The following is a 25,196-nucleotide window of genomic DNA, read 5'->3' on the forward strand; positions in this document are numbered from 1 at the left end:
TCTTTTTACAGTCGAATGGTGGCTAGAACCATAGATATCATATATAAATGATATCTATGGCTAGAACGGCTCCAGGTTCAAAGGTCAATACGGAATGGATTAATCTGCGTTATTTTTTTTAACGCGTTATTTTTTCTCAGATTTATTAATCGAAATTAACGCGTTATTGCCACAGCCCTAATATATATATATATATATATATATATATATATATATCAGTGGCGATTTCTTTAAGACTGCAAGGGAAGCTCGGCTTCCCCTATAATGTCAAAAAAATGAATGGTCAAATATGTACTATTGTATTAACATTGTATTGACTAAAATGCGTTAGAAAACGTTCGTCTCAAAGACGAGTTCGTTCAGAATCAGTTACATACAGCAGGTCGGCTGACTCGATTTCCTTCTCATACATTCCCGTAGCGTCACAGTGCATTTCCCCGTTGAAGCCCAGCTTCCATTGACTTCTATGGGGCTGCTTCGAACAGTTTTTTTTCAGCGCTTCGAAACTAGACGGTCATTGGATAAATGCTGCGATTATGTCCCGCCCATGGAAGCTCAGCTTCTCTGGGGGTGAACAGGGAGTGGGCTGGCCTGGACTCCGGGCTTCCGCGTGATGATTGGAGGGTCTGTCGAAAGGCTGTGTCTCCTTTTGATTGACAGCGATTTCATACAATAAAAAGTCGCTGATGTTGAAGCTGTTCGAGCTCTGTCCCATCGCGGATTTTTCAAAGACAAACTGCTGCAATCATTTCTTGGTATTTGCTTGTCGAAATTGCTAGCCAATACATTTCACACAATTATACATTTATACCTTTATTATATTATTACTTATATTTTTTATATTATTATTATTAGTAATAATTCAAAAATAATAAAAAAAAATCTTATTATTAGTAGCATTATTATTATACTTTATTATATTATTATTTCTACCTTTATTATATTATTACATTCATTTTTCACAGAGCATTTTCTTGAAAAGGAACGTAGAATTTACGTATTAAATGAATAATTTTTATGATGTAGGCTGAAAATGAGCTTCCCCTCTTTGAAAGACCAGCAGCCGCCACTGATATATATAGATAGTAATAATACGAGATTTAAGCAATATTTACCATTAGACTTGAGGATCCTCAGTGAAGTGCTGCCTGCCAACTGAAGGACAGCTTGCAGAATAAGAAATACAATCTTGCTCATCTAAACAAAAAAAATGAAATGAAATGTTAATATTATAGTATTATTGTGTCAGTTATTTAATGTTAATGTTAATATAGAAGTAATTATTAAAAGAAAAACATTATATATTAATATTATTTAAAAAAGTTATTCATCATGAAATCATAAACATAGTATTTAATAAACAACATCTTAAACAATGTTCTTATAATATCTAAAAAAAAAAAAAAAAACAGGCCGCAGAGCTGTGCATGCCAGATGTGAAGGACACCTTTGTTTGAATCTTACCTTGAACTGAATGAGTTGTGGTGACTCTTCCCTTTCACTGAAGTCCTTTTAGACCTGAGCTGCATTTATAGATGAATGTGATACAGAAGTGTGAATTTCCAGCAAGCAGAAGTGTGTATCTGTAAACAGAGGGATGTGGTATGTATTTGGGATTTCCATGTGAGAGGTTGTGACAGTGTTTATGTGTTAGGGGTTTCAGCGGGAGTGCTAGTGCATGAGAATGAAACACCTTACAGATCATCTAGCAATTAAATCATTTTCACTTAGTGAAATTGGTAATTATGTTTTTGTGTGATTCATGCTTCACTGCTGTTATATGATGATTATTTGTTAGTTTATATATATATATATATATATATATATATATATATATATATATATATATATATATATATATATATATATATATATATATATATATATATATATATATATATAAAATAGTATATAATATTATAATATTATTATTATTTATTATTATATAATATATTATAATATTATACACTAATATAATTTCTGCAGGAGCATGTGAGGCTTATATTGATGCCTTTAGTATATATAAAAAAGTATACATATACACACACACATATATATATATATATATATATATATATATATATATATATATATATATATATAGTAATTTATTGTAATTTATAAATATAATCTATGGTTAGAATATTGTATACATATGAAAGGCTTCAATATGGAAATATATAGCAATTTATAAACATTGTAATTTATAAATATATTACCTTTTACATATATGAAAGGCATCAATATGGGAGCATATATTCATTTATAAATATATAAATATGATTAAATATTTTTTACATATATGAAAGGCATCAATATGGGAGCATATATTCATTTATAAATATATCACAATTTATAAATATGATTAAATATTTTTTACATATATGAAAGGTTTCTATGTGTGAGCATAGAGTAATTTATAATTTATTATATAATTTATTTATAAATATATCATTACATATGAAAGGCATCATTATGGGAGCATATATAATAAAAAAAATGTTTTACATATATGAAAGATTTCTATATGGGAGCATAGAGTAATTTACTAATTTATAAATATATAATTAAATATTTTTACATATATGAAAGGCATCATAATGGGAGCATATAGTAATTTATAAATATATAATTTATAAATATAATTACATATTTTTTTACATATATGAAAGGCATCATTATGGGAGCATATAGTAATTTATAAATATATCGTAATTTATAAATTTATAATTACATATGTTTTACATATATGAAAGGCATCAACATGGGAGCATATAGTCATTTATAAATATATCGTAATTTACAAATTGAATGACTTTTTTTCATACAAGGTTTCAATATGGGAGTGTATAGTCATTTATAAATATATCATAATTTATAAATATATAATTACATATTTTTCTATTTATAAATTTATGTAATTTATAAAAATATCATAATTAGCCTCTTCGAATTGCTCCGTTTGTTTATAAATATAAAATAAAAAAAATTTAAATTACAAATATGTATACTTGTAGTGAAAATGATCGCCAAATGCAAATGTAGAGCGTGTCAATTTGAACATTATGGTAGCATCATCATGTAGATATTTAGGCAGTAGTTGTGCAGATATCCTAGTGTGAGTTTACACATTTTAGTGAAGTGTAAAAGCGCAGACCACAAGAGAAAGTGTGTACCTTTGGTCACGTTTTGTACATCAACCAAAAACCAAAACTCAGGGAATTCCAAGATGCTCAATATCGGGACTATACAACAATGGAAATACATGAGTGTGACAAAGCCGCATTTAAACATTTTAAACTAAAGCCACAACACCGATGTATTTTTTTGACATTATAAAGTAGGTCGAACTGGGGTTGAGTAACATAGGCCTTAAATAAATATAAAAGGGTAAATTGTTGAACGTCATCATTAATATGAATAAAATATTTTCTAGAGTGGTTACAGTTGCCCTAACAACCATCCACTCAAATCCTGCCTCAAAATCAATAATAACGAGGAGGAAGTTTAATGTGATGCTTCAGGACCATAAATGTATCCGCAATAAAGATTTCTTCTCAAACCATTGGTTAATATATTTGTACATTACCGGCATTGTCTTTCTTGCGTATAGTTCTACAGTTCCTCTAATATGTGAAATGATAATAGCATAAAAACCAAGTTTATTAATTATTAACAACAACACGTCTATTATAACCTCTAAATCTTTCATAACTTTCAAAGTAATAAAGCAGAGGGAAAAATCAGTTCTCTTAGGAAATAAAGAAGATCCAGGGTGAACTGCGGCTTCCCCATTATAACACAATGGACTTTTTGAATGGGCTGAATAAAGCACATGTTTTAACTGAATAAAAGCACGTATTTAACTTGGTTTAGAGCTGAGGCTCGCAAAACATATCCGCTTAGAAAATCCAAGCCAATTGTCTGATTGAATGGGAAATGTAATTCATATTTAATAAAAAACATAATTTTGTGTATGGTTACCCTTAGGAGTGTATAGGCTTCAACTCTGTTGACACCAAGCAGAATAAATAGGCCGTATACCTAGAATAGACTGGTTATTAGCAATAATTAATTAATAGAAATAATCAAACCAAGTGGCATCAGCAAACTGTTAAATATAAAGTATTTTAAACTACTTTAAAAAAAAAAAATGAAATATTGCTTCAAATACATTTTTAAATTAATTATTCCATTAAAATGTATAAATATACACACTTTTTTAAAATATGAATATACATTTTATGCACTACCGTGTAAAAGTTTGGGGTAGGGAAGATTTTATTTTATTTAATTTTTTGGAAGAAATTAATACTTTTTGAGCAAGGATGCATAAAGGTGACAGTAGATTCAGAAATTCAGCTTTGCCATCACAGGAACATTGTATAATATATATATATTAAAGATAATAATAAATAAATAAAAAAATTATTTAAAATTGTAATAATATTTATATAATTTGTTAATGCCTTTATGTTTTTTGATAAAATAAATGCAGTCATTGTGAGCATTAGAGACTTCTTTCATTTAAAAATAAAAAAACTACATAAATCTTACCAACCCCAAAGTTTTGAATGGTAGTGTATAAAATAATAGACTGGTAGTGTATATATGTATACACACATATACATAATTTTAATATTTAAAATATATGAAATACATTTAATAATACTAACAAAATCAGACACAGCAATACTGAGGTGTACAAATGTTTCATCATCTTTTAATTAAAAACGCATTCTGTATCATTAAAATATGCAACTGTTTTGAAATTCTCTTTCATCAGGACAAAGTCTTGAATCCATTGAAAAACACTTAAGAGTCCTGTGCTAGCGATTAGCGCACGTGCTACGACACATTGAGCTGTTTGAGTCTGGCTCCTGTCATTTCCCATTTCCTTTCCTACTATCCCCTCTCAACATAAAGGCCAAAACGCAAAATAATAAAACATGTATATAGAGTACTTTGTGAGATTGTGGTTCATTCAGCTACATTCAGAGCTACATTCGTGTCCTCCCCAGCCATACTTGTTTCAAACCCACCTTTCCTGATGTAGAAATATGCAGTCATACCAAATTCTTCTCCTTTTACTTAATCCCTTGCTCATAGCTTCCTCTTTCACGCATGTACACACTCTTATTACATGATAAACCCCTTCCAACCCTTATATTTCCCTCCCCGGGATGCGTGAGGCAAAGCTGAATAAATTCATAAAAGCGCCTCGAATTACAAGGAATCCAAATGGTTGCGCAGGTAATGACTGAAATCTTTCCCCCATACCAATTTCACACTTTTGCGCAGACAGGGCGTGAGAAAGTCAAATACGTTTGGTGAAGGATATCGATCGGAATACCTCTCTGAACTGAAAGCTATCTGCAAAATGTGACGACCGCCAACAAGTAAAAGCACATGTTCCAAAAATATTCCAACTAGTGTATTTGACGGGGGAGAAAACATTCCCCTCTTTTGAAATGAAAGAACTGAATGAATGCTGTTTAGAGACTTTATGTAGTCGAAACGTTATCTGATTAAGAACAGGGATCAAATATGGTGGGGGGAAAAATAGCATTGTTTTTGCAACGTGTAACAGACCTCCTCTTAAAAATCTTTATATATTTTTGGTTACAGAGTTTCTAATAAAAACAAAAATTAAGAAAAGAGTCCAACAAGTGATCCTCCTGTTGCTGAAAGCCAATAGCGGTTTATAAAGTCCAATTGGCCCCAAGTGTCTCCGTTTCAGAATTCAAGTTCTGACAGACACAGGTAAGTCCACGCTCCTGGTCTGCCTTGCAGACATATGCTCTGGTCACAAAAAAAAAAAAAAAAAGAATAGAATATGAAGAGTATAACTCCATAATCTTGAAAGATAACAAAGCAATATTAAGTTTCCCTTGCCAAAACCATACTCATTGGACCTCTATTGGTCAATTCAGGGCTCCAGTTTTCTAGACCTGAGACTTTTAACCAGAAAGTCTGAATCTCAACTCCCTTAGAAGAGCTGTAAGTCAAAGGCAGTGTGTTATTTAAAGGGAGAAGCCTCTAGAGATGTTCACTCTAGACTCAAACGGCCAATCCCGAATCGGAGAAATCCTCTTCTAAAAGACCACGCACCCCATTAGTGATCTCCTCTCACATGCACACTTGGTGTGCCGGTAAAAAATCCCCAACGAGGCATCAGTTTTCCACAGGCGTGGGGTTCTGGGGCAGTGGTGGGGTTGCGGGAGGCTGGCTGACGATCACCTGAACGACATAGTCTCTGGAGATCTTCAGCTCTTCCAGCTTCATCTTGTCGGTGAGCGGTCGGCCTGAAAAGAACCAGCGCTGGCTGGTGGACGCCACCCCCTCCTGGGTCTGCAGACGCCGCTTCATCTGCTGGACGCTGTCGCTGGTGCGGACAGCAAGGCGTAGATCCCGGCCCGTGGAAAGACGGAGACGCAACTGGCACTCCTGGCCCTCGCAAGCTGGAGCTTCTGGGACCTCAATAGTCTCGGACTCGCTCTTTTCCTCGATCATGTTGACGGGAGGGGAGAGGCAGTAGACGGGCAGCTGGTAGCGGTTCCCCAGCTCATCATAGCATTCAGTCAGAGCGCCTGGAGATGACAGAAAAAGAAGCCATTTAGACGCATTTAGTCCCTCTTTGTTGACTTGTCTAATGCTTTAAAACACGGGACCATAATATTCTAATATAGAATCTACATATGTCTAATGTAGTCGAATCCTAAAGTTTGAGATCAAAAAATAAATGAATAAATTCAAGAAATATTGAAGGTTCTGCGCTGTGTTTCGGACATTATTCAAATGAGCAAATTTATGAACTTGATTATGAACTCCTTTGTATAAAATGTCATTGAAGCACAAGAAAATATGCTTTAAATCATTCTCAAATGCTGGATAAAACTAATCATTTGTTTTTACAAAGTTCATAATAATAAGAACTAATAATAAGTTCATACAATCTTGAGTTCTGTCGATAGTAGGGGTGTAACGATGCCCTCATGTCACATTACGATATGATTGCGATACTTAACAAAAAATGAACTGTTGATTAAAATGCTAAATTTGGTATTACATCATGGGTGTAAATGAATAAACTTGGTGCTGGTAAGCCAATGCACAGGACAATAGTGACACCAGAATAAAAAATATTCATGATTCTGAAGCTGAAAATAATTATTTTAGACAAATATGCTTGCACTATTTCACTGACTAGATATATTTTAAATAATGTATAGGCCACTTTTTACTGGTAACATAAGACATTTGGCATTAAAAGGACCCACAAATATTCCCCCATTGAGTAGTTTAATGTAGTACTGACTAAAACTTTTTTCCACACACAGTAATTTTAATTTTGGGTGAACTATACACAATGCATATTGTCACTATCCATGATACATATTGTTGCATTTTTGTATTGCGATATATTGTGACACGATATATTGTGACACCCCTAGTCGATAGAGAAGTTGGATAGATAGACAGACAGACAGAATAACAGAGTACCACAAGGTTCAGTCCTGGGCCCATTTTTATTTTCTTAAAACAAACACAGCTTTGCATTTTTTTTTTATATACTGGTGATATGGTTATCAATTGTGCGTCCATCATCATCAAGGCCTTTAAGTATTTACGAAAGCAGTTTTATAAAACAACAGTGTCTTACAAACCCCACAGTATGCAAGTCAAACGTGAGAGTGGCAAGGAAAACTCCCTAAGATGTTAAAGAAGATGGGAAGAAACCTAAGGAGGAACCAAGACTTAGATGGGGAAGCCCTCCTACTTGGACTGGCACAAATTTAAACTAATTTATAAAAGGCATACAAATGTTAATGTAAACAAAAAATTGATTAAAACAATATAATATTATTATTATTATATTAAAATAATATTTTAAGAACCATCAGAAATCCTCCAGGCTTTTGATTCTGTAGAACAGACACTTGGTACGGGATTATTTGGTACTGGTATTAAGGTTGTTTTAAAATCCTACTATTCCTACTAATGAAATGAACAAAGAAACGCATCACATGATGACATAGAGAATGACTGTGGATATGTCAACCAAAGAGGAAGTAGGAGTAATGAATCAATGGCAATGGGACAGGGTTCACATCATAGTAACAATAAGATTACATCACTGGCTTCTTCCAAAGAGGAAGTAAGTCATTTAAATCATAATGAGCTACACCTCTAAGGAATTTAGCTAAAATTACTGTCATATACATATTATCATGATGACACAAGTAAGTTTTGTTTTTATGGATTGTTTTTGTTTGATCAGTAATGAAAAAATGTCATTAATTGCTTCTGAAACTTTCTGGTGAAACTTTACTGTTCGTCAGAACAAAGCACTTCTGACTAACCCAGAAAAAAAAAAAATAGAAGGAACAGTTCACCGAAGAAATGAAAATGAAAAAAAAGAAAAAGATGCAGGTCATACAAATGTACTTTATCAAAATTGGAGTTTAGTTCTGTTTGTCCGGTTGCAGCTGTTAACAAGAAGAATATCAGGGAATAACATAAACATTGGTTCATTCCCCGCACAATGATCTCATGAACTCATTGTAAATATTGTCCACAAACTTTATTGATGACTATTATGTTGCTTATTCATCCTTCTTAAAACTTGATAGCCTCAGTCCAGCCATAAAACAACCAGTACATTTATTCCAATTTTATCATATAGTGCTTTATGGAAAAAAAAGTCATACATGATTTGGAACAAATGATGAGTCAGTAACAGAATTTTGGATGAACTACTCCTTTGAAACTAAACCAAATTTCATTTACTCACCTCATTAGATACGTTTTGTCTAAAAGCCCGTTCACACTAAGAACAATAACTATACCAATTAAGTTTTTAAAAATCATTCTAAGAGAATAGCAAAGTCCACACCACAACTATTATGATAATAATTGGAATCACTTTCCTATTTTTTTTTTCAGCTGATGAACAATAAACAGATGAAAATCCATCCAGCAGAACATAACTGCATTTCACGCTTACAATACATGTAACGTAGAAGAGTTCTCAGTAGAAAGCAAAAAATAAAGTCAGTTTAGTTTTCTAAAAAAGCTTCAGAAATAGAAGCGTATTGAATAATCACAACAAATATTCCTTATTCTGCAACTTATAAATATGAGAGCGCAATGAGACATTTTGATGCTTTAAAATCTCATGATGTTTGATTAATTTCGGATTCATGTTCGATTCAACATCGTGCTTCATTTTTTATTCAAGTAGCATATTCACTCAACCTACTTTTTAAACGAATGTTATTGATCCTATTGTGAAAGATTCATCCATGCACGTTTATTTATTCTATTTTAAACTTGACCTTGTATTTTCAGGCAATATGTCATAACTTGATCTTCCAGTGAAACAACAGACTTCTCCAATCATTGGATTAATTCAAGTCAAGTCACCTTTATTTATGATTATTATTAAATATTCGTTGTGTTTATTTAGCGTCAAGTAAATATAAGGAAACCAAGCCTTAATTATAACTGGATTTTTCCTGGATTTTACTTCTTGCATAATACATTTTGAATCTACTTGGCAGAAGTGGCTGATTGGCCAAATGGTGATTCCTGTCAATGAAGAAAAAGAGAACAAAAGGCAACATTTTTGTTGCTATATCGCCCAGGCCTGGCGGACAGCGAACTGCTTCCTTGCAGATGTTTCAAATCAGCATCCTCCACAGTGTAAGGGTATTCATGTCCTAGTTGTGTCACTCAAAGTGAAGACCAAACAAGGATGTAAGGAGATGAGATGACACTGACATATTATTTCCTCCATGTGAACCTCTTCTCTATTCAATCACAATCTTAAGTACCCCTCTCATCATATTAATGTGCCTTTGACAAACGCTTTAGACGGGTATTCAGCCAGTGAGAGTCAATAAATGTTCAAGAGCTGCTTCAGAGGCAATTTCTTGGCTCTCAGTCAAATACAGTAACTATCCTAGTATCAAGAGCCTGACCAGAGACCCAGAAAACAGCTTGTACCTGATAACAGCTGCAATGAAATCCTCATGACAATAGGTGTATCTATTGTTATTTTTAATGGAACTGGTTAAAATACCATTCTGGAATCTGCATACACTGTACGGAAGAAAAAAAAGATGAGTGTAGATAGATTATCGAATTAATAATTTATGAGATCTCTTATGGATATCAAACAGTACAATATGGCTATTGTAGTCCAATCAATTTCTGAAAGAATGACCCTGATTCTTAAGTGAAATATCTTATAAGTATATATCACAACCAATGTAGTCTGATTGATTCGGTGTTATACTAGTATTACTTATATACTATTATAGTTTGAATTAATTTGTTTAAGATCAATTTTCAATTTTAATTTAATTTTTAGCCATTTTGTTATGTGATTGTCATTTTTATTTTTTTAAATTAAGATTAATTTATTTTTATTTCAGTTTTAGTTCAATTTAGTTTCTATTTACTTCCAGTTAGTAATATTAGAGCTTTAACTTAAACTAAACAAAAATTTTAAATGTTGCCTTGGCATAAGTTGGCATAAAATAATCTAATATTCATATTTTATTGTGGCTATATTTAATGTAATAAAAATCAGTTATAAATTGATATCGCAAGTAAAAGCAATTATTTTCACTACTGGCATTGGCCACGTGTTTTGAATTCAGGGCTGTTGAAGTTAAAGTAACAATAAGATAGATAAAAAAGATTAAAAAAGAAAAAGATATTTAAAATGTTTTAGTTAAAAATAACTGGTCTGATTCCCAAATACTGTATATGACTTTATAAGTCAGTTTCTTTTTATTAAATCAAACACATGCAGTGTTATTATTGTATGGCATTTACACTGTCACCACCAAAATGACTGAAACACCATTAAAAAGCTTTTTTGGAAAATTGTTAAGAAGTATTTCAATTTGAAATGATGCGTTTCATGAATAACGCCCGTTAAAAGGAATCAATTGATTCTCATAGTTAGGACACATTTTGGTATCAATACAGAAATGCCACGTTTGTGATTTTACTAAATATAAAAAGCTGCACTTGATCCTCTGGGATGAAAAGGATAAAACTGGGTTACGCAGATCTTTATGTACACTATCTGAGATAGAGAGATATGATGAGCTCAGCATTTACAATAAAAGGCCCTACGGTTCTGCAAGACTACTGTCCCAGTTAGACACATTCAGGGAGGTCTAGAATACCAAATTTCCAAATACTCGGTCTCTACACTGAAAGCCATGTGATTCAATACCAATAAAGTGAATGGAAGTCAAATGCTCTTCACATAAACTTGACCACAAATACGCAGAAAGCAAGAGAACTGCGTAACCCACCACTGTTTACTCACACCCAGAGAAGAGAAAGTGGAGAATGGTTATGACCTTTTCACTGGGTGAATCTCAGAGCTATAAATACACCTAAGCATGTCGAACAACCACAGGCCCGATTCATGACAGCAGAGCGGCTCTAGAACCCCCCGAAAACCTCTGTGGATGGAATTTCTCCTGTTGCTGAAACAACTGCTAATGCTCACTATGACTATATTGCTGCGATGCTTTACTGTTTGACATCACCTGGTCATCCAGTGTGGTGGTGGTGGGGGGGGGGGGTCTTATGAAGAATACATGCATGGAAATGTACATTGTACATTGCCATTTATGATAAATGTGTTAATGATAATGAGTCAATGTCAGAATATTGTTGATAATGATTCATGTGTCAAATTCATAAAAATGTACTCTGCATGGACTTTTTCATTTTAATGACTCATGTAGTGTAACCATCAGTTAAAAAAACATCTAACATTGTTCTTGTTCTGTACTGACACTGTTGTATGAGAACTGAACTGAGCTGGACGATGATATTATTTTTTGCAGAACTGATTTATAGATGACATGAACTAATTTAATAATTGATTATCTTTACAACGGAATTGAATCAAGACTGAAATGCATTGTTTTCCTGTTATCACTGTAAAGCTGCTTTGAAACAATCTGTACTGTATAAAGCTCTATATTAATAAAGATGACTTGACTTGTCAAATCAACATTTATATTAATGATAATGAGTCAAATGACAAATATCTTTGACACTTATGGAAGAAAACGTGCCAAATTCATAAAAATGTACTCTGTATTCATGTTGGTTGCATAAGGTCCTGAATAGCTTTTATACCATTTTTAAGAAAAGTTCCAATTTAATAATTTAAATTCAAGTAAAAACTTTACAATTACAACTTAACATTTTTATTACACATTGAATACATCTGAGTGTATAAATCTTAACTATTGAAAAAAAATAAAAAATATTTTTTTTTCAACTACCATGAATTGTATCAATAATTATTGTTATAATTATTAATATAATAATTATTATTATTATTATTAAATTATAAATATTTCAGAAATAAAAATATGGTCATAATAGAAGAGCATTAAAATTATTGTATGTATGAATTGCATTTTATGTATTTCTGAATAATTTAATAAATCCAGAAAAAAATAATGTCACTGACTAAAAAAATATCTATTATATCTTACTGTGAAATTCAAAAAGACACATCCATCAGCACAATAACAATCTTATTATCGCATATATTGTATTATATGGTGCAGAGCAGTGATAGCAACACTAAGGACACTAAGGTTTAATTCCCAGAGAACACATACTGTGAATGAACTGTGCAATAAAACCATTTTTTGAATTAATAAATAGAAATGTACGCATTTACGAATGCTGCTCCACCTGATCATAGCAGCCATTCAAACTCCAGTACAAAAAATCAAATAAACACTCTGGGCTGCAACTCCCACAGCTCAACTAATATGAATTCTTAGGTGGAAAATAAAAGTGGGAATGACTAGGGGAGAAAGTATGTTTTGATTCACAGGAAGGGGTTGATTCGATCTGCATGTGTCCTGTTGGAGAGCTCAACTGCAGCCTAGTAACAGCGGGAGGGTTTTTTTTCCAGGCCGTCACCAGGCAGCCCGGCTCTCAGGAGACGCTGACAACTGCCTGCAAGAATCTCCAGCTGCACCCAGGCAGATGTAGACAATGAAAACCGCACAGAGGAACACGGGGAAGTTCACATGCATTGAAATGATTTTTTTGCATTTTTCGCATACAGATGACAGCATTGTCAAAATTATCCCGTCTACACGGATCCACGAAAACGACTAAAAACGCTGTATTCTGCTGCCAGGCCAGTAGTTGGCGATGTCACTTTGTAAAGAAACACTACGTGCCTATAGACTGAACACGCAATACGTATGCGCATGACGTCATCGTTTTCACAAATGTGTGTTTTTGTAGTTCACACGGAGACGATAACGGTATCGTTTTAAAAACTTGCAGTTTGAAACTTGTTTCTGAGGCCCCCAAAACGCACGCTGTTGTTGTGTAAATGAACAGCCAGACCAGAGAAATTTCTATACATTTCTTGGTATGAATGACCTCTGGCCTGTAGGGTCCGATTATTAAAGGGATAGTTCACCCAAAAATGAAAATTCTGTCATCATTTACAGAATGACGTGTCGTCCTCATGTCATTCCAAACCCATAAGACTTTCTTTCATCTTTGGAACACAAATGAAGATCTTTTTAATGCAATCTGAGAGCTTTCGGTCCCTCCGTTGACAGTCCACGCAACTACCACTTTGATGCCTCAAAAAGTTAATTAAAAAGACGAGTAAGAAAATTCATGGATTGGCATTGAAATGAGATGATCCACAGATCTAATACTCTGAAGAATAAAACTCATTGAAAACAATGTAATCACAGATCAATTAATGTGCCAAAAAGCTGCAGAATCTGACCAGCCAATGATTAAAACGCTCATGATTTTAAAGATGATGTCAAGAAATTCTCTGTAAAGGCCAGGTTATACAGTGAGGAAAATAAGTATTTGAACACCCTGCTATTTTGCAAGTTCTCCCACTTAGAAATCATGGAGGGGTCTGAAATTGTCATCGTAGGTGCATGTCCACTGTGAGAGACATAATCTAAAAAAAAAAATCCAGAAATCACAATGTATGATTTTTTAACTATTTATTTGTATGATACAGCTGCAAATAAGTATTTGAACACCTGAGAAAATCAATGTTAATATTTGGTACAGTAGCCTTTGTTTGCAATTACAGAGGTCAAACGTTTCCTATAGTTTTTCACCAGGTTTGCACACACTGCAGGAGGGATTTTGGCCCACTCCTCCACACAGATCTTCTCTAGATCAGTCAGGTTTCTGGGCTGTCGCTGAGAAACACGGAGTTTGAGCTCCCTCCAAAGATTCTCTATTGGGTTTAGGTCTGGAGACTGGCTAGGCCACGCCAGAACCTTGATATGCTTCTTACAGAGCCACTCCTTGGTTATCCTGGCTGTGTGCTTCGGGTCATTGTCATGTTGGAAGACCCAGCCTCGACCCATCTTCAATGCTCTAACTGAGGGAAGGAGGTTGTTCCCCAAAATCTCGCAATACATGGCCCCGGTCATCCTCTCCTTAATACAGTGCAGTCGCCCTGTCCCATGTGCAGAAAAACACCCCCAAAGCATGATGCTACCACCCCCATGCTTCACAGTAGGGATGGTGTTCTTGGGATGGTACTCATCATTCTTCTTCCTCCAAACACGGTTAGTGGAATTATGACCAAAAAGTTCTATTTTGGTCTCATCTGACCACATGACTTTTCTCCCATGACTCCTCTGGATCATCCAAATGAGCATTGGCAAACTTAAGACGGGCCTTGACATGTGCTAGTTTAAGCAGGGGAACCTTCCGTGCCATGCATGATTTCAAACCATGACGTCTTAGTGTATTACCAACAGTAACCTTGGAAACGGTGGTCCCAGCTCTTTTCAGGTCATTGACCAGCTCCTCCCGTGTAGTTCTGGGCTGATTTCTCACCTTTCTTAGGATCATTGAGACCCCACGAGGTGAGATCTTGCATGGAGCCCCAGTCCGAGGGAGAGTGACAGTCATGTTTAGCTTCTTCCATTTTCTAATGATTGCTCCAACAGTGGACCTTTTTTCACCAAGCTGCTTGGCAATTTCCCCGTAGCCCTTTCCAGCCTTGTGGAGGTGTACAATTTTGTCTCTAGTGTCTTTGGACAGCTCTTTGGTCTTGGCCATGTTAGTAGTTGGATTCTTACTGATTGTATGGGGTGGACAGGTGTCTTTATGCAGCTAACGACCTCAAACAGGTGCATCTAATTTAGGATAATAAATGGAGTGGAGGTGGACATTTTAAAGGCAGACCAACAGGTCTTTGAGGGTCAGAATTCTAGCTGATAGACAGGTGTTCAAATACTTATTTGCAGCTGTATCATACAAATAAATAGTTAAAAAATCATATATTGTGATTTCTGGATTTTTTTTTTAGATTATGTCTCTCACAGCGGACATGCACCTACGATGACAATTTCAGACCCCTCCATGATTTCCAAGTGGGAGAACTTGCAAAATAGCAGGGTGTTCAAATACTTATTTTCCTCACTGTACTTCATTTTTCGTGTTCCACTTCATCTCGTGTCTGCACAGCTTTTAAAGTATACTTAACCCTGGATGCTTTTTTATACTCTACCAGACGTCAGAGAGCAGCAATGAGTTGCTCGGAAGGATAGAAGAAAAGGACATTTAAAAGCAGCCTACTTCAGTGTAATATGTTACCATATCACCATGCTTAACACTGAGAATTAGAATAATTGTACTGTGACAGTCGGAGATCTAAATCAGAGAAAATCATAGCTTCGAGTGGGTGGCAGGTGGATGATCTATATTAACAGCGAATCCAGTTGACGTTAGAACTGATACTCGAATCTCTAATTGACAGCTGTCAATGTTCTGTTGCCAGTCATGCCTCGACGTGAGCCACCTACTGCTTCACGCTCAATTATTCTCCTAAATATTTATTTTTACTTGACTTTATTTACATATGTGACCTTGAAGGAATCCAAAAGTAATCCGATTACATTACTTTCACATTGTGGTGCTTGGATTACATTACTGAATACTTTTTTTTAATGAAGTAATTTGTAACTGTAACGGAATACATTTTTAAAGTAACCCTCCCAACTCTTGCCTTATGTAGCCCCAAAAAATATTTGGAAATATAAGCCACACTTAAATTGTACTGCATCATGTAAAGTGCTTGCCATTCATAATGCTTCCCCCATTGCGAAATTCATTTTTGGGTGAACTATTCCACTGACAGAACTGACAGATGAAGAATAGAAAGAGAAAATAATATTTTCAATAGATTTCAATAAAACCATCTAATACATAACGGAAAACCATGGTATTTACCAAACCGAACAAATCATTTTGTCAACACGAGTGTCTGGTTAGAATCAAGGCGCGCTGGTCTGTGACATGTGCCTCTTACCGTGTGGTAACGTTATGCTGGCGCCATCAATGATGGCTTGAGCAAGTTCGTGGTCATTGCTCTCGAAGGCCTGGGCAGCCGCCTTAAGTGCATCCCAGATTTCCTTGCGACCTTCAAAAGCCGGTGCCGTGTCCCAGAATTCATCACGCTTACTGCGCAGCTGGCCATCGGTCATTGGGTAGTCGCTCTTCCATTTGGGCTTCTCTCTCTTCAGGGGCTGGTTTCGGCCCAGTGCAACTGCAAAACAGAGACGAACAGGTCAAAACATAGGCTATTTACTACGGCTAACAAATGACAATGACTTTGTCCATGGCTCAATCAGATTTCAGAGCCTAAACTTTCCAAGATATACAAATTTATCCTTGATGAGCTGATAGCATAAGGCAGAAACTGAATGCATTTACTGAAACAGCATGACTTGATATCAATGTTTCTGTTTGCAAAACTGAAAATAGGAGGGTTAACAGTTGTGGGAGAAGCCTGCCGTAACATCAGCTCCAGATTGGACCTTTGAATGGTGGATTAAGCTAAATATGTTTCTTGATCATTGTACCATATTAATAGCAAAAATACACCAGCACTGCATATCATTTTGCACTATATTAATAACACATGGCTTATAACACATGAAGTTTTACACAAAAGAACAAATGGCACTTTAGAAATGTAATTAAAGTGACATCCTTTGATTCACATAACATGAACATAACATAATATAATATAAATTACAACCCTGTGATCTACATAGGACAAGCAGTAAGGTTGAAAAAAAATAGAAATAACAAAATAAATAAAATAATGTACATTTTATACATTTAGGACAAGCGGTTTGGAGAATGGATGGATATTATTATATTATAGTAATTAATATAATAGAATATAAATTATAACCCTGTGATCCATCTACATAGGACAAGCGGTATGGTTGTAAAAATAAAATAAAAAATAAAAATGTATCAAATAAAATAAAATAATTAAAACTTGTACATTTAGGACAATGAATATTATAATATATTTTATTATATTATATTATATTATATTATATTATATTATATTATATTATATTATATTATACAGCACTCAAGGTGTCTTACACAGCATAAACATAAAAGTATATCTAAAAATAAGCAAACCATTTAACACAATATACACTCTACAGACACAGCGGAGCCTAAAACAATAACACAGTCCAGTGAGATGAATCGCACACACATTCTGATATACCAGTCCAAGAGAAATAAAACTGGACAAATAAAAATGTCCAAACAAGGAATGCCTGCTACAGGCACAACATCAAATGCCAAACTCAAACACATGACGGCCACAGCCGCTGCAATGCAAAATGCCTTTGCCAACACCAGTCATTGCAAAGAGAGAGCTTGAACTACCACTACAAACCACCAACAATGCGTGAAAAGCTGTTGAGATTGAATCCAAGAATGTTCTTTATATGAATATGAAGCATGACCAAGAATACCATGGAGGAAAAGGAAAAAACGAACAGCTTTGATTGATTTGATACATAAGCAGTTGGTAAACAAACGAGGCATCCAGGCCAAAAGGTGTCAGTATAGAGTTCAGTTACGAATAAAAGGCTAACAAACAAAAACAGAAACTTACTGAGTCTACTGTTGGCATAAGAAAAAAAAGAGAAGATATTTTGGGAAATCCAGGAAAAGGGTTGAGGGTTCATAAGGTTTCCAGGTGGTGCTGTGGAAAACATGCTAGGGTAAGTGTACCCATTAAGCCCATGTACCCTTTAAGCCCACTTTCAACTCTGAAGTCAAATTAAAAAAAGAGAAAATAATATTTTATGCTGCTTATTATTTTAACCAATCCAGTGATTTGTTACTTCCCTGGCATTTTTAATTGCATACCAATTACATTTGGCAATGTTGAGTTAGCCCCACCCATGTGCATGCTGTCTCAGGGGACCTCACACAAAGTCACCCCAAAACTTTGGTGTTTCGGGACCCTTCAGAAATCAACATATTTCAGCAATTTTCAGCCATTTCTTTGGTAACTACATTGATATTATGTCAAATAAGAGATAAATGTATTGTTTTTTGTGTATGAACAAATAGTACTTTATCATTTTATATCATTTTCCTTTAAATGGAAAGATGAGTTTTATTAGCTTGCGTTCAAAGCTAATCTCTAGGTCAAACCATTAGCCTTACAGAAAGATAGACTGCCAAAGAATTAAGCATGTGAACTGCAAACAATGAATGTTTTGTGATTCATTTTACAATCATTTACAAATAAATACATCATAAATTGTTTTGCAGAGAAGATTATTTTTATAAATTAACTTTTTTTTAAGATGGGCTTAAATGGTACAGTGCCACAAAACACATGCAAACTAGAGCCAACACAAGCTAACCTTGAATGAAAAAAACGTAACATTTCTCAATGTGGGCACAATGCAAATTACTATGATACTAGTCCACAGTATATTTAAGCTCCATGCATGTATTTGTAAACATATCTTACATTTTTAAAGGAAAACATTGTCCTTTTCCACCAGTACTCACTGTGTACCATTTAAGCCCACCTTATGTGTTTCAATGAGGAATCCCTCTAATTGCAAACTTTGATACATTTTCTGAAAGTGTTTAATGATAACATGTCTTTGTGTGCTTTTACCTTACTAACCTTTTACCCTTACCTTACTTACACACAAATTACACATTCATTCAAATGAGATAGAGCTCGATTTATCCTAAAGTCCTTTATGTATAACCGGGCATAATTCGGGAGTCAAGCTGAGTTAAGGCTTGTGATTCCGGACATGGAGAGCTCCCAGAGGGACCCTACATTCCCCACAGTCCTGAGCCCCTGGGACTGTTAGGGGGGCCCACTAGGAGCCCCCCTAAGACCAGAGTATGGAGCCCTAACTCAGCTTGGCTCCCGAGATACACCCGGTGAAACTTCCAGCTTGACTCCAGCTACAACTCCAGTCAAGCCGACTTAAGGCTCCAGACCACCGGCCACTAACACCTTCCCATCCCACCCAGGGCTCTAATCAAACATTAGCAAAAGGATTTTTTTTAATACTTCCCTGTCATTGAATAAATATATTGATGTTTTACTTCTTTAAAATCAATACATTTTTTATATTTTGTGAATCAATGATGATGTGGGCTTATTTGGAACACATGCGGGCTTAAATGGTGCCAAAGTACCAATTAAGCCCATGCCAGACTTCTGACTTTATTCCTAAATTATCTTAAATTTATATTCTAAAATGTACATCAACTAATTAATATAATGTCAAATGAGAGATTAATCTTGCATTTTAACAAATTATTTTTCTTATAAACTATGTCAATATCTATGAAAAAAACCTAGACTTAGATTTTGGTGGGCTTAATGGGTACACTTACCCCTATATCCCACAGTTTAGATATGCAATTGAAATCTAAGTGATATCAGACTTAGTCCAAAAACAACAATTTGGTAACAGATCATCTTGTATTTGTCTTGCACGTCCTGAATTATTGAAGTCACAAGCAGATTGTGACAGATCTAATCATTTTTGGCCCATACATTTATACATTTTATAGCAACATATTTTTAAACAAGTCACTTACATATTTATGTATAATAATAATAAATTACATTTAATGTTTTTAATTTGTAATTATAGCTATAAAATGCAACTAATGTTTGCAATTGAAAGTTCTTCTGTTACCTTGCTGACATATTTACAGCACAATTTGCTAAAACAACATTCAAAACCTCACAGAATCCCAAATGTTTGAGTTTACAAAGCCTAAAACTAAGGCTCCAAGCCATCCATATAAATAAACCCTAAAAACACCCCATATGAAAAGGAAGTGGATGTTAGTGGCACATGTTGTAACATTCTGTCTGTTCCTTTGAGAATAGATGTAGCCTACCGCAGTAATGGCATTTGTTGAAAGCAAAACCTTGAGATGTATTGCACTCTCTATAAACCAGCACACAGACTACAGACACACAGACTCCCAGTCAATAACACTGGCAGAATTACCAAGGGCTGAAATCCAAGCAGTTACATCAGAGGGCCCGAGACGTCTTTGAGAAAAGGAGATTTACTGGGTAAAACATCTGGCTGCCATTATAAAACCTTTTTGGTCAGGAACGCAGGTTGCAGAACAAACAAAGCCTGTGATAATGCTACCCAACACTAAGATGTTCAGTGATGAGACACAAAAACCATTCAACAAGCATAAAACTCCAGACAGAGGATAAAACAGCAGCTGGACATGAATAATTCAGGCACAGCCAATAAACCAGTATAGCACTTTTTATGACCCAGAAACACCAGAGAAACAATATTTCAACAACCCAGAATCAATCCATCTCGTCTGATACAGCACCTTACTAACGCAAGAGGGGGGAAAGATTGATTTCCTACATTCTGTGGATTAACTTCCTGTTTCTGTGTATTGTGACGCGAGGCTAGTACTGGGTAGCTCTCTGATGACCTCTTCCTGTTGTCAAAGAGCCAGCAACACATGCAACTTTGTGAATGGATAAAAAAAAAAAAAAAAAAAAAGGGTGGTTACTGCAGAGTGCAGACCATTTTGCAATCAGAGGCAATTTCCTCTCCGCTGTGAGGAGGAGACTGTGACTTTAGTTTTGGATGTCTCCTAAAATAGGTTTACATGCAAGATTTAATTTTCTCATAATATACATTGAAGCTTTACCTCTTATCTTACAATGTCTGAAACGGCTCGATAAAGAATTCAGTCTCGCTAATTACAGTATAGTTACGGTATATACGACATGGCGTGAACACACCTATATATTACACACAACATGAAAGGTAATATCCAAAAAAGCATAATAGGAGCACTTAAAGTAATCATGGAGACTGACCCACGATTTTTGTTAGTGGCGCATGTAAAGAATGGATTTTAAAAAAAGGAGTACAGGTGAATCCATTTATATAAAAGGATAATGCGGTAGTTCTGGTCAATAACTTGCGGGCTGCCTTTGTGTATAGACTACATAGGCAGCTGCTTTCTGACATGGTGTCTTAAAGGTGCAGGCTGTAATATTGACAGCTAGCGGTTGAAATATGTACTGCAGTCCAAATTCAACATATTAGAGAGTCATTTCCCCCGCCCCTCCTGCTCAGACTCGACCCTCACGCGGGTTGCCAGATTGAGGACACGCAACAGGAACGAGCGCAATTGATAATGGAAGGCCACGAGCCTTACACTGTAAGCTGATCAGCAATTATATCTGCTTTTTAATATGCTCCCATTCATAGAGATTTTTTAAATGGATGCCAAGGCTTTTTAGGTCGGGTAGAATCTGCGATCACTGATCTAGTTTGTTTGCTGGTTCCATGGCTGCAATTTGCTGTGTTTTCCGCCAACTGGCAACCCTGGGTGTCGAAATACTATTGGGTAAATTGGCAGTGGGCGGGATCACAGAGACCAAAACAAAAACAGTCATTCTGACACAGAACGCACATTTCAAAGTAGAATAACTGGCTGTAGTTTTGTTTTTCGTGAACTTAGCATGTTTCCTAAATATCTGCAAATATATGGTATTTTTATGCTTTAGTACAGTCAAAAAATTACATAAAGCCACCACAAGTGACTGATTTGAAACACTCTATGTAGGAAACAACTCTAGACATTAATGCTAGACAGGAGTACAGCAGTGTTCAGTAGAGTTTGATGTTAGCATGTGGCTAAGCTAACAATGAGATGCTGTAAAATTAATTTAACCCTCATGTGGTCTTCGGGTCATTTTGACCCGGAGAAGATTTTCTTTTTCCCCAAAATACTAGTTAATGTTATCGCATTGGACTGAAACTTAGTGATTCTGTTCCAAAAGGGTATAACTACTTCTCAAATGTTTTTTGAAAATTTTCTTACTTTTTTAGGGGTGGTTTTGTTACCTTGTTACACTTGTGGTCTTCCCGGGTCAAAATGACCCGCCCATAAAAAATAGCTTATAAATCACTCATTATACCATATTTTTACCAAATCTTGGATTCAATCTTTTTGTCAACTTGTTCTCGTTCAATTAGGACTGGTTTTGTATTTTCATTTGCATCTGATTAATTGTGGGCCTCATTTATCTGAGAGTAGGCATCTAATTTTTTGAGTAAAAAAAACGTAATTTTTTAATAATTTTGGAATTTTTTTTTTTTTTTTTTTTAAATTGGTACTGTTGATCACACTAGTCTACTTTAATGTTTCAACGGGAAGTTTGTTTTGAAAAACTTTTATTTTGTAAAAAATGGTACATAGTCACACTTGTGGTCTTCCCGGGTCAAAATGACCCGCCTATAAAAAATAGCTTATAAAGCACTCATTATACCATATTTTCACCCAATCTTGGATTCAATCTTTTTGTCAACTTGTTCTCTTTCAATTAGGACTAGTTTTGTATTTCCATTTGCATCTGATTAATCGTAGGCCTCATTTATCTGAGAGTAGGCATCTCATTTTTTGAGTAAAAAAAAAATATTTTTGAATAATTTTTGGAAAAATAAAATAAAATCTGAAGAAAATTGGCACTGTTGATCACACTAGTGTACTTTAATTTTTCACCAGGAATTTTGTTTTGAAAAACTTTTATTTTGTACAATATGGCACAGAGTTACACTTGTGGTGTTCCACTGGGCCATTGAGGGCCATTGTGGGCCATTGTTTCAATGGGCCATTGAAAGTGAATGGGAGAGACCAATGCAAAAAATGAATGGAACAACACAAAATAGGTATCATTTTAAAGCTTAGAATCTCAGCTTTTTAATGCACCTAATCACTTTGATCAACTCCTAACGAGAGCTGAGTTATCACTCTAAAACAGAGTGTTCCCCCGCAGGCGCCACCTAGCTGCGAAATAAATAATCATAATATTTTTCAAAACTATTACCTTGATCAACTTAAAATAGGTGTCATTTGAAAGCTTAGAGTCTGAAATTTACAATGAATGTAGCCAATTTGATAAACTCCTAAGTAGTGCTGAGTTATTTGCTGATAAATAGAAAAAAAACAAATTCATAATTTATAAACTACTTTTTTGTACTACATTCAGCAATATGTCAAATACATCATACAGCTCAGATAGTCCTGTGTCATATGTCATTTGAAAGGTCTCAATTTGTAGAATACAGCAAGCATAATTGTTTCAGGCTTTTTACTAAACTTGAGTGAGATTTTTGTAAAAGAAGCCCTTCAAGAGACCCATGTGTAAACCATACATGGATGGTACAATTTTAGACACATTTCCGCTCGTAACTTCATGAAACATGCTCCGATTGTGGAAAATGACACATCATTATTTACAGCAGATGCTTACAATTAAAATGAGTCCAAACTCAACATAATCCATCACTCAGAACTAAAGATATTCCTCATGGAGTTCTAACACAAAAAATACTACAGACACACAGACTCACATAGCCAAGCAAGGTAGCTTAGACTTGGCCTTTTTACTCGTAACTTCATGAAACATACATCGATCATGGAAAATGACACATCGTTATTTACAGCAGGAGCTCACGATTAAAAAGAGCCCAAACTCAATATATTCCATCAATAAGATCTAAAGATATTCCTCATGGAACTCTAACACAAAAAATACCACAGACGTACCTAGCCAAGTATATACTCATGAAGCTCTCACGTTTGGTTTTTGCTCATAACTTCACGAAGCATGCACAGATCGTAGAAAAATGTACATCATTATTTTCAGTAGACTATCACAATTAAAAAGAGCCCAAACTCAGCATAATCCATCACTCAGATCTAAAGATATTCCTAATGGAGTTGTAACACACAAACCCCCACAGGCGCTCACAGAGCCTTGAATATAGATGTAGCCTAGCACTTATGTCGCGTTTTAACTCATAACTCAATGAAGCATGCATAAATTGTGGAAAATGGCACATCATTATTTACATGAGATTGTTAAGATTAAAAAGAGCCCAAACTCACCATAATCCATCACATGCTCATATGTGTACATAAACAATGAACATGCTCCTGAAAATGTTTCAGTCTCTCCCATTCACTTTCAATGGCCCATTGAAACAATGGCCCTCAATGGCCCAGTGGAACACCGCAAGTGTAATTCTGTGCCATTTTGTACAAAATAAAAGTTTTTCAAAACAAAATTCCTGGTGAAAAATTAAAGTAGACTAGTGTGATCAACAGTGCCAATTTTCTTCAGATTTTATTTAATATTTCCAAAATTATTCAAAAATAATGTTTTTTTTACTCAAAAAATGAGATGCCTACTCTCAAATAAATGAGGCCTACGGTTAATCAGATGCAAATAGAAATATAAAACCAGTCCTAATTGAAACAGAACAAGTTGACAAAAAGATTGAATCCAAGATTGGGTGAAAATATGGTATAATGAGTGATTTATAAGCTATTTTTAATAGGCGGGTCATTTTGACCCGGGAAGACCACAAGTGTGACAATGTGCCATTTTGTACAAAATAAAAGTTTTTCAAAACAAAATTCCTGGTGAAATATTAAAGTAGACTAGTGTGATAAACAGTGCCAATTTTCTTCAGATTTCATTTAATATTTCCAAAATTAATCAAAAATAATGTTTTTTTTACTCAAAAAATGAGATCCCTACTGTCAAATAAATGAGGCCTACAATTAATTAGATGCAAATAGAAATATAAAACCAGTCCTAATTGAAAGAGAACAAGTTGACAAAAAGATTGAATCCAAGATTGGGTGAAAATATGGTATAATGAGTGATTTATAAGCTATTTTTTATAGGCGGGTCATTTTGACCCGGGAAGACCACAAGTGTGACAATGTGCCATTTTGTACAAAATAAAAGT

General features: G+C 34.8%; 2 protein-coding genes across 3 annotated transcripts in view; both read right to left on the minus strand.

The window, feature by feature from the left end:
- il12bb (interleukin 12B, b) overlaps positions 1–1,583 on the minus strand; it is an 11,468-nt gene extending 9,885 nt beyond the window's left edge. The window contains exons 1-2 of one of the 2 annotated variants that reach the window (XM_084136367.1): positions 1,465–1,583; positions 1,116–1,197 (exon numbers count right to left, since the gene is read on the minus strand). In XM_084136367.1, the coding sequence (XP_083992493.1) occupies positions 1,116–1,197 (82 nt within the window). In that variant the 5' untranslated portion in view covers positions 1,465–1,583. Of the gene's footprint in view, positions 1–377; positions 540–1,115; positions 1,198–1,464 lie in introns of those variants that run through there. The other variant, XM_084136368.1, reaches the window with a different exon arrangement.
- A 3,113-nt stretch (positions 1,584–4,696) lies between these two features.
- Positions 4,697–25,196, minus strand: part of ubtd2 (ubiquitin domain containing 2) — a 32,512-nt gene continuing 12,012 nt past the window's right edge. The window contains exons 2-3 of the mRNA XM_084136370.1: positions 16,379–16,615; positions 4,697–6,590 (exon numbers count right to left, since the gene is read on the minus strand). Of these exons, the coding sequence (XP_083992496.1) occupies positions 6,175–6,590; positions 16,379–16,615 (653 nt within the window). The 3' untranslated portion in view covers positions 4,697–6,174. The remainder of the gene's footprint in view (positions 6,591–16,378; positions 16,616–25,196) is intronic.

The sequence above is a fragment of the Abramis brama genome (assembly GCF_963993115.1).
Source record: "Abramis brama genome assembly, chromosome: 15".
NCBI lineage: Eukaryota > Metazoa > Chordata > Actinopteri > Cypriniformes > Leuciscidae > Abramis > Abramis brama.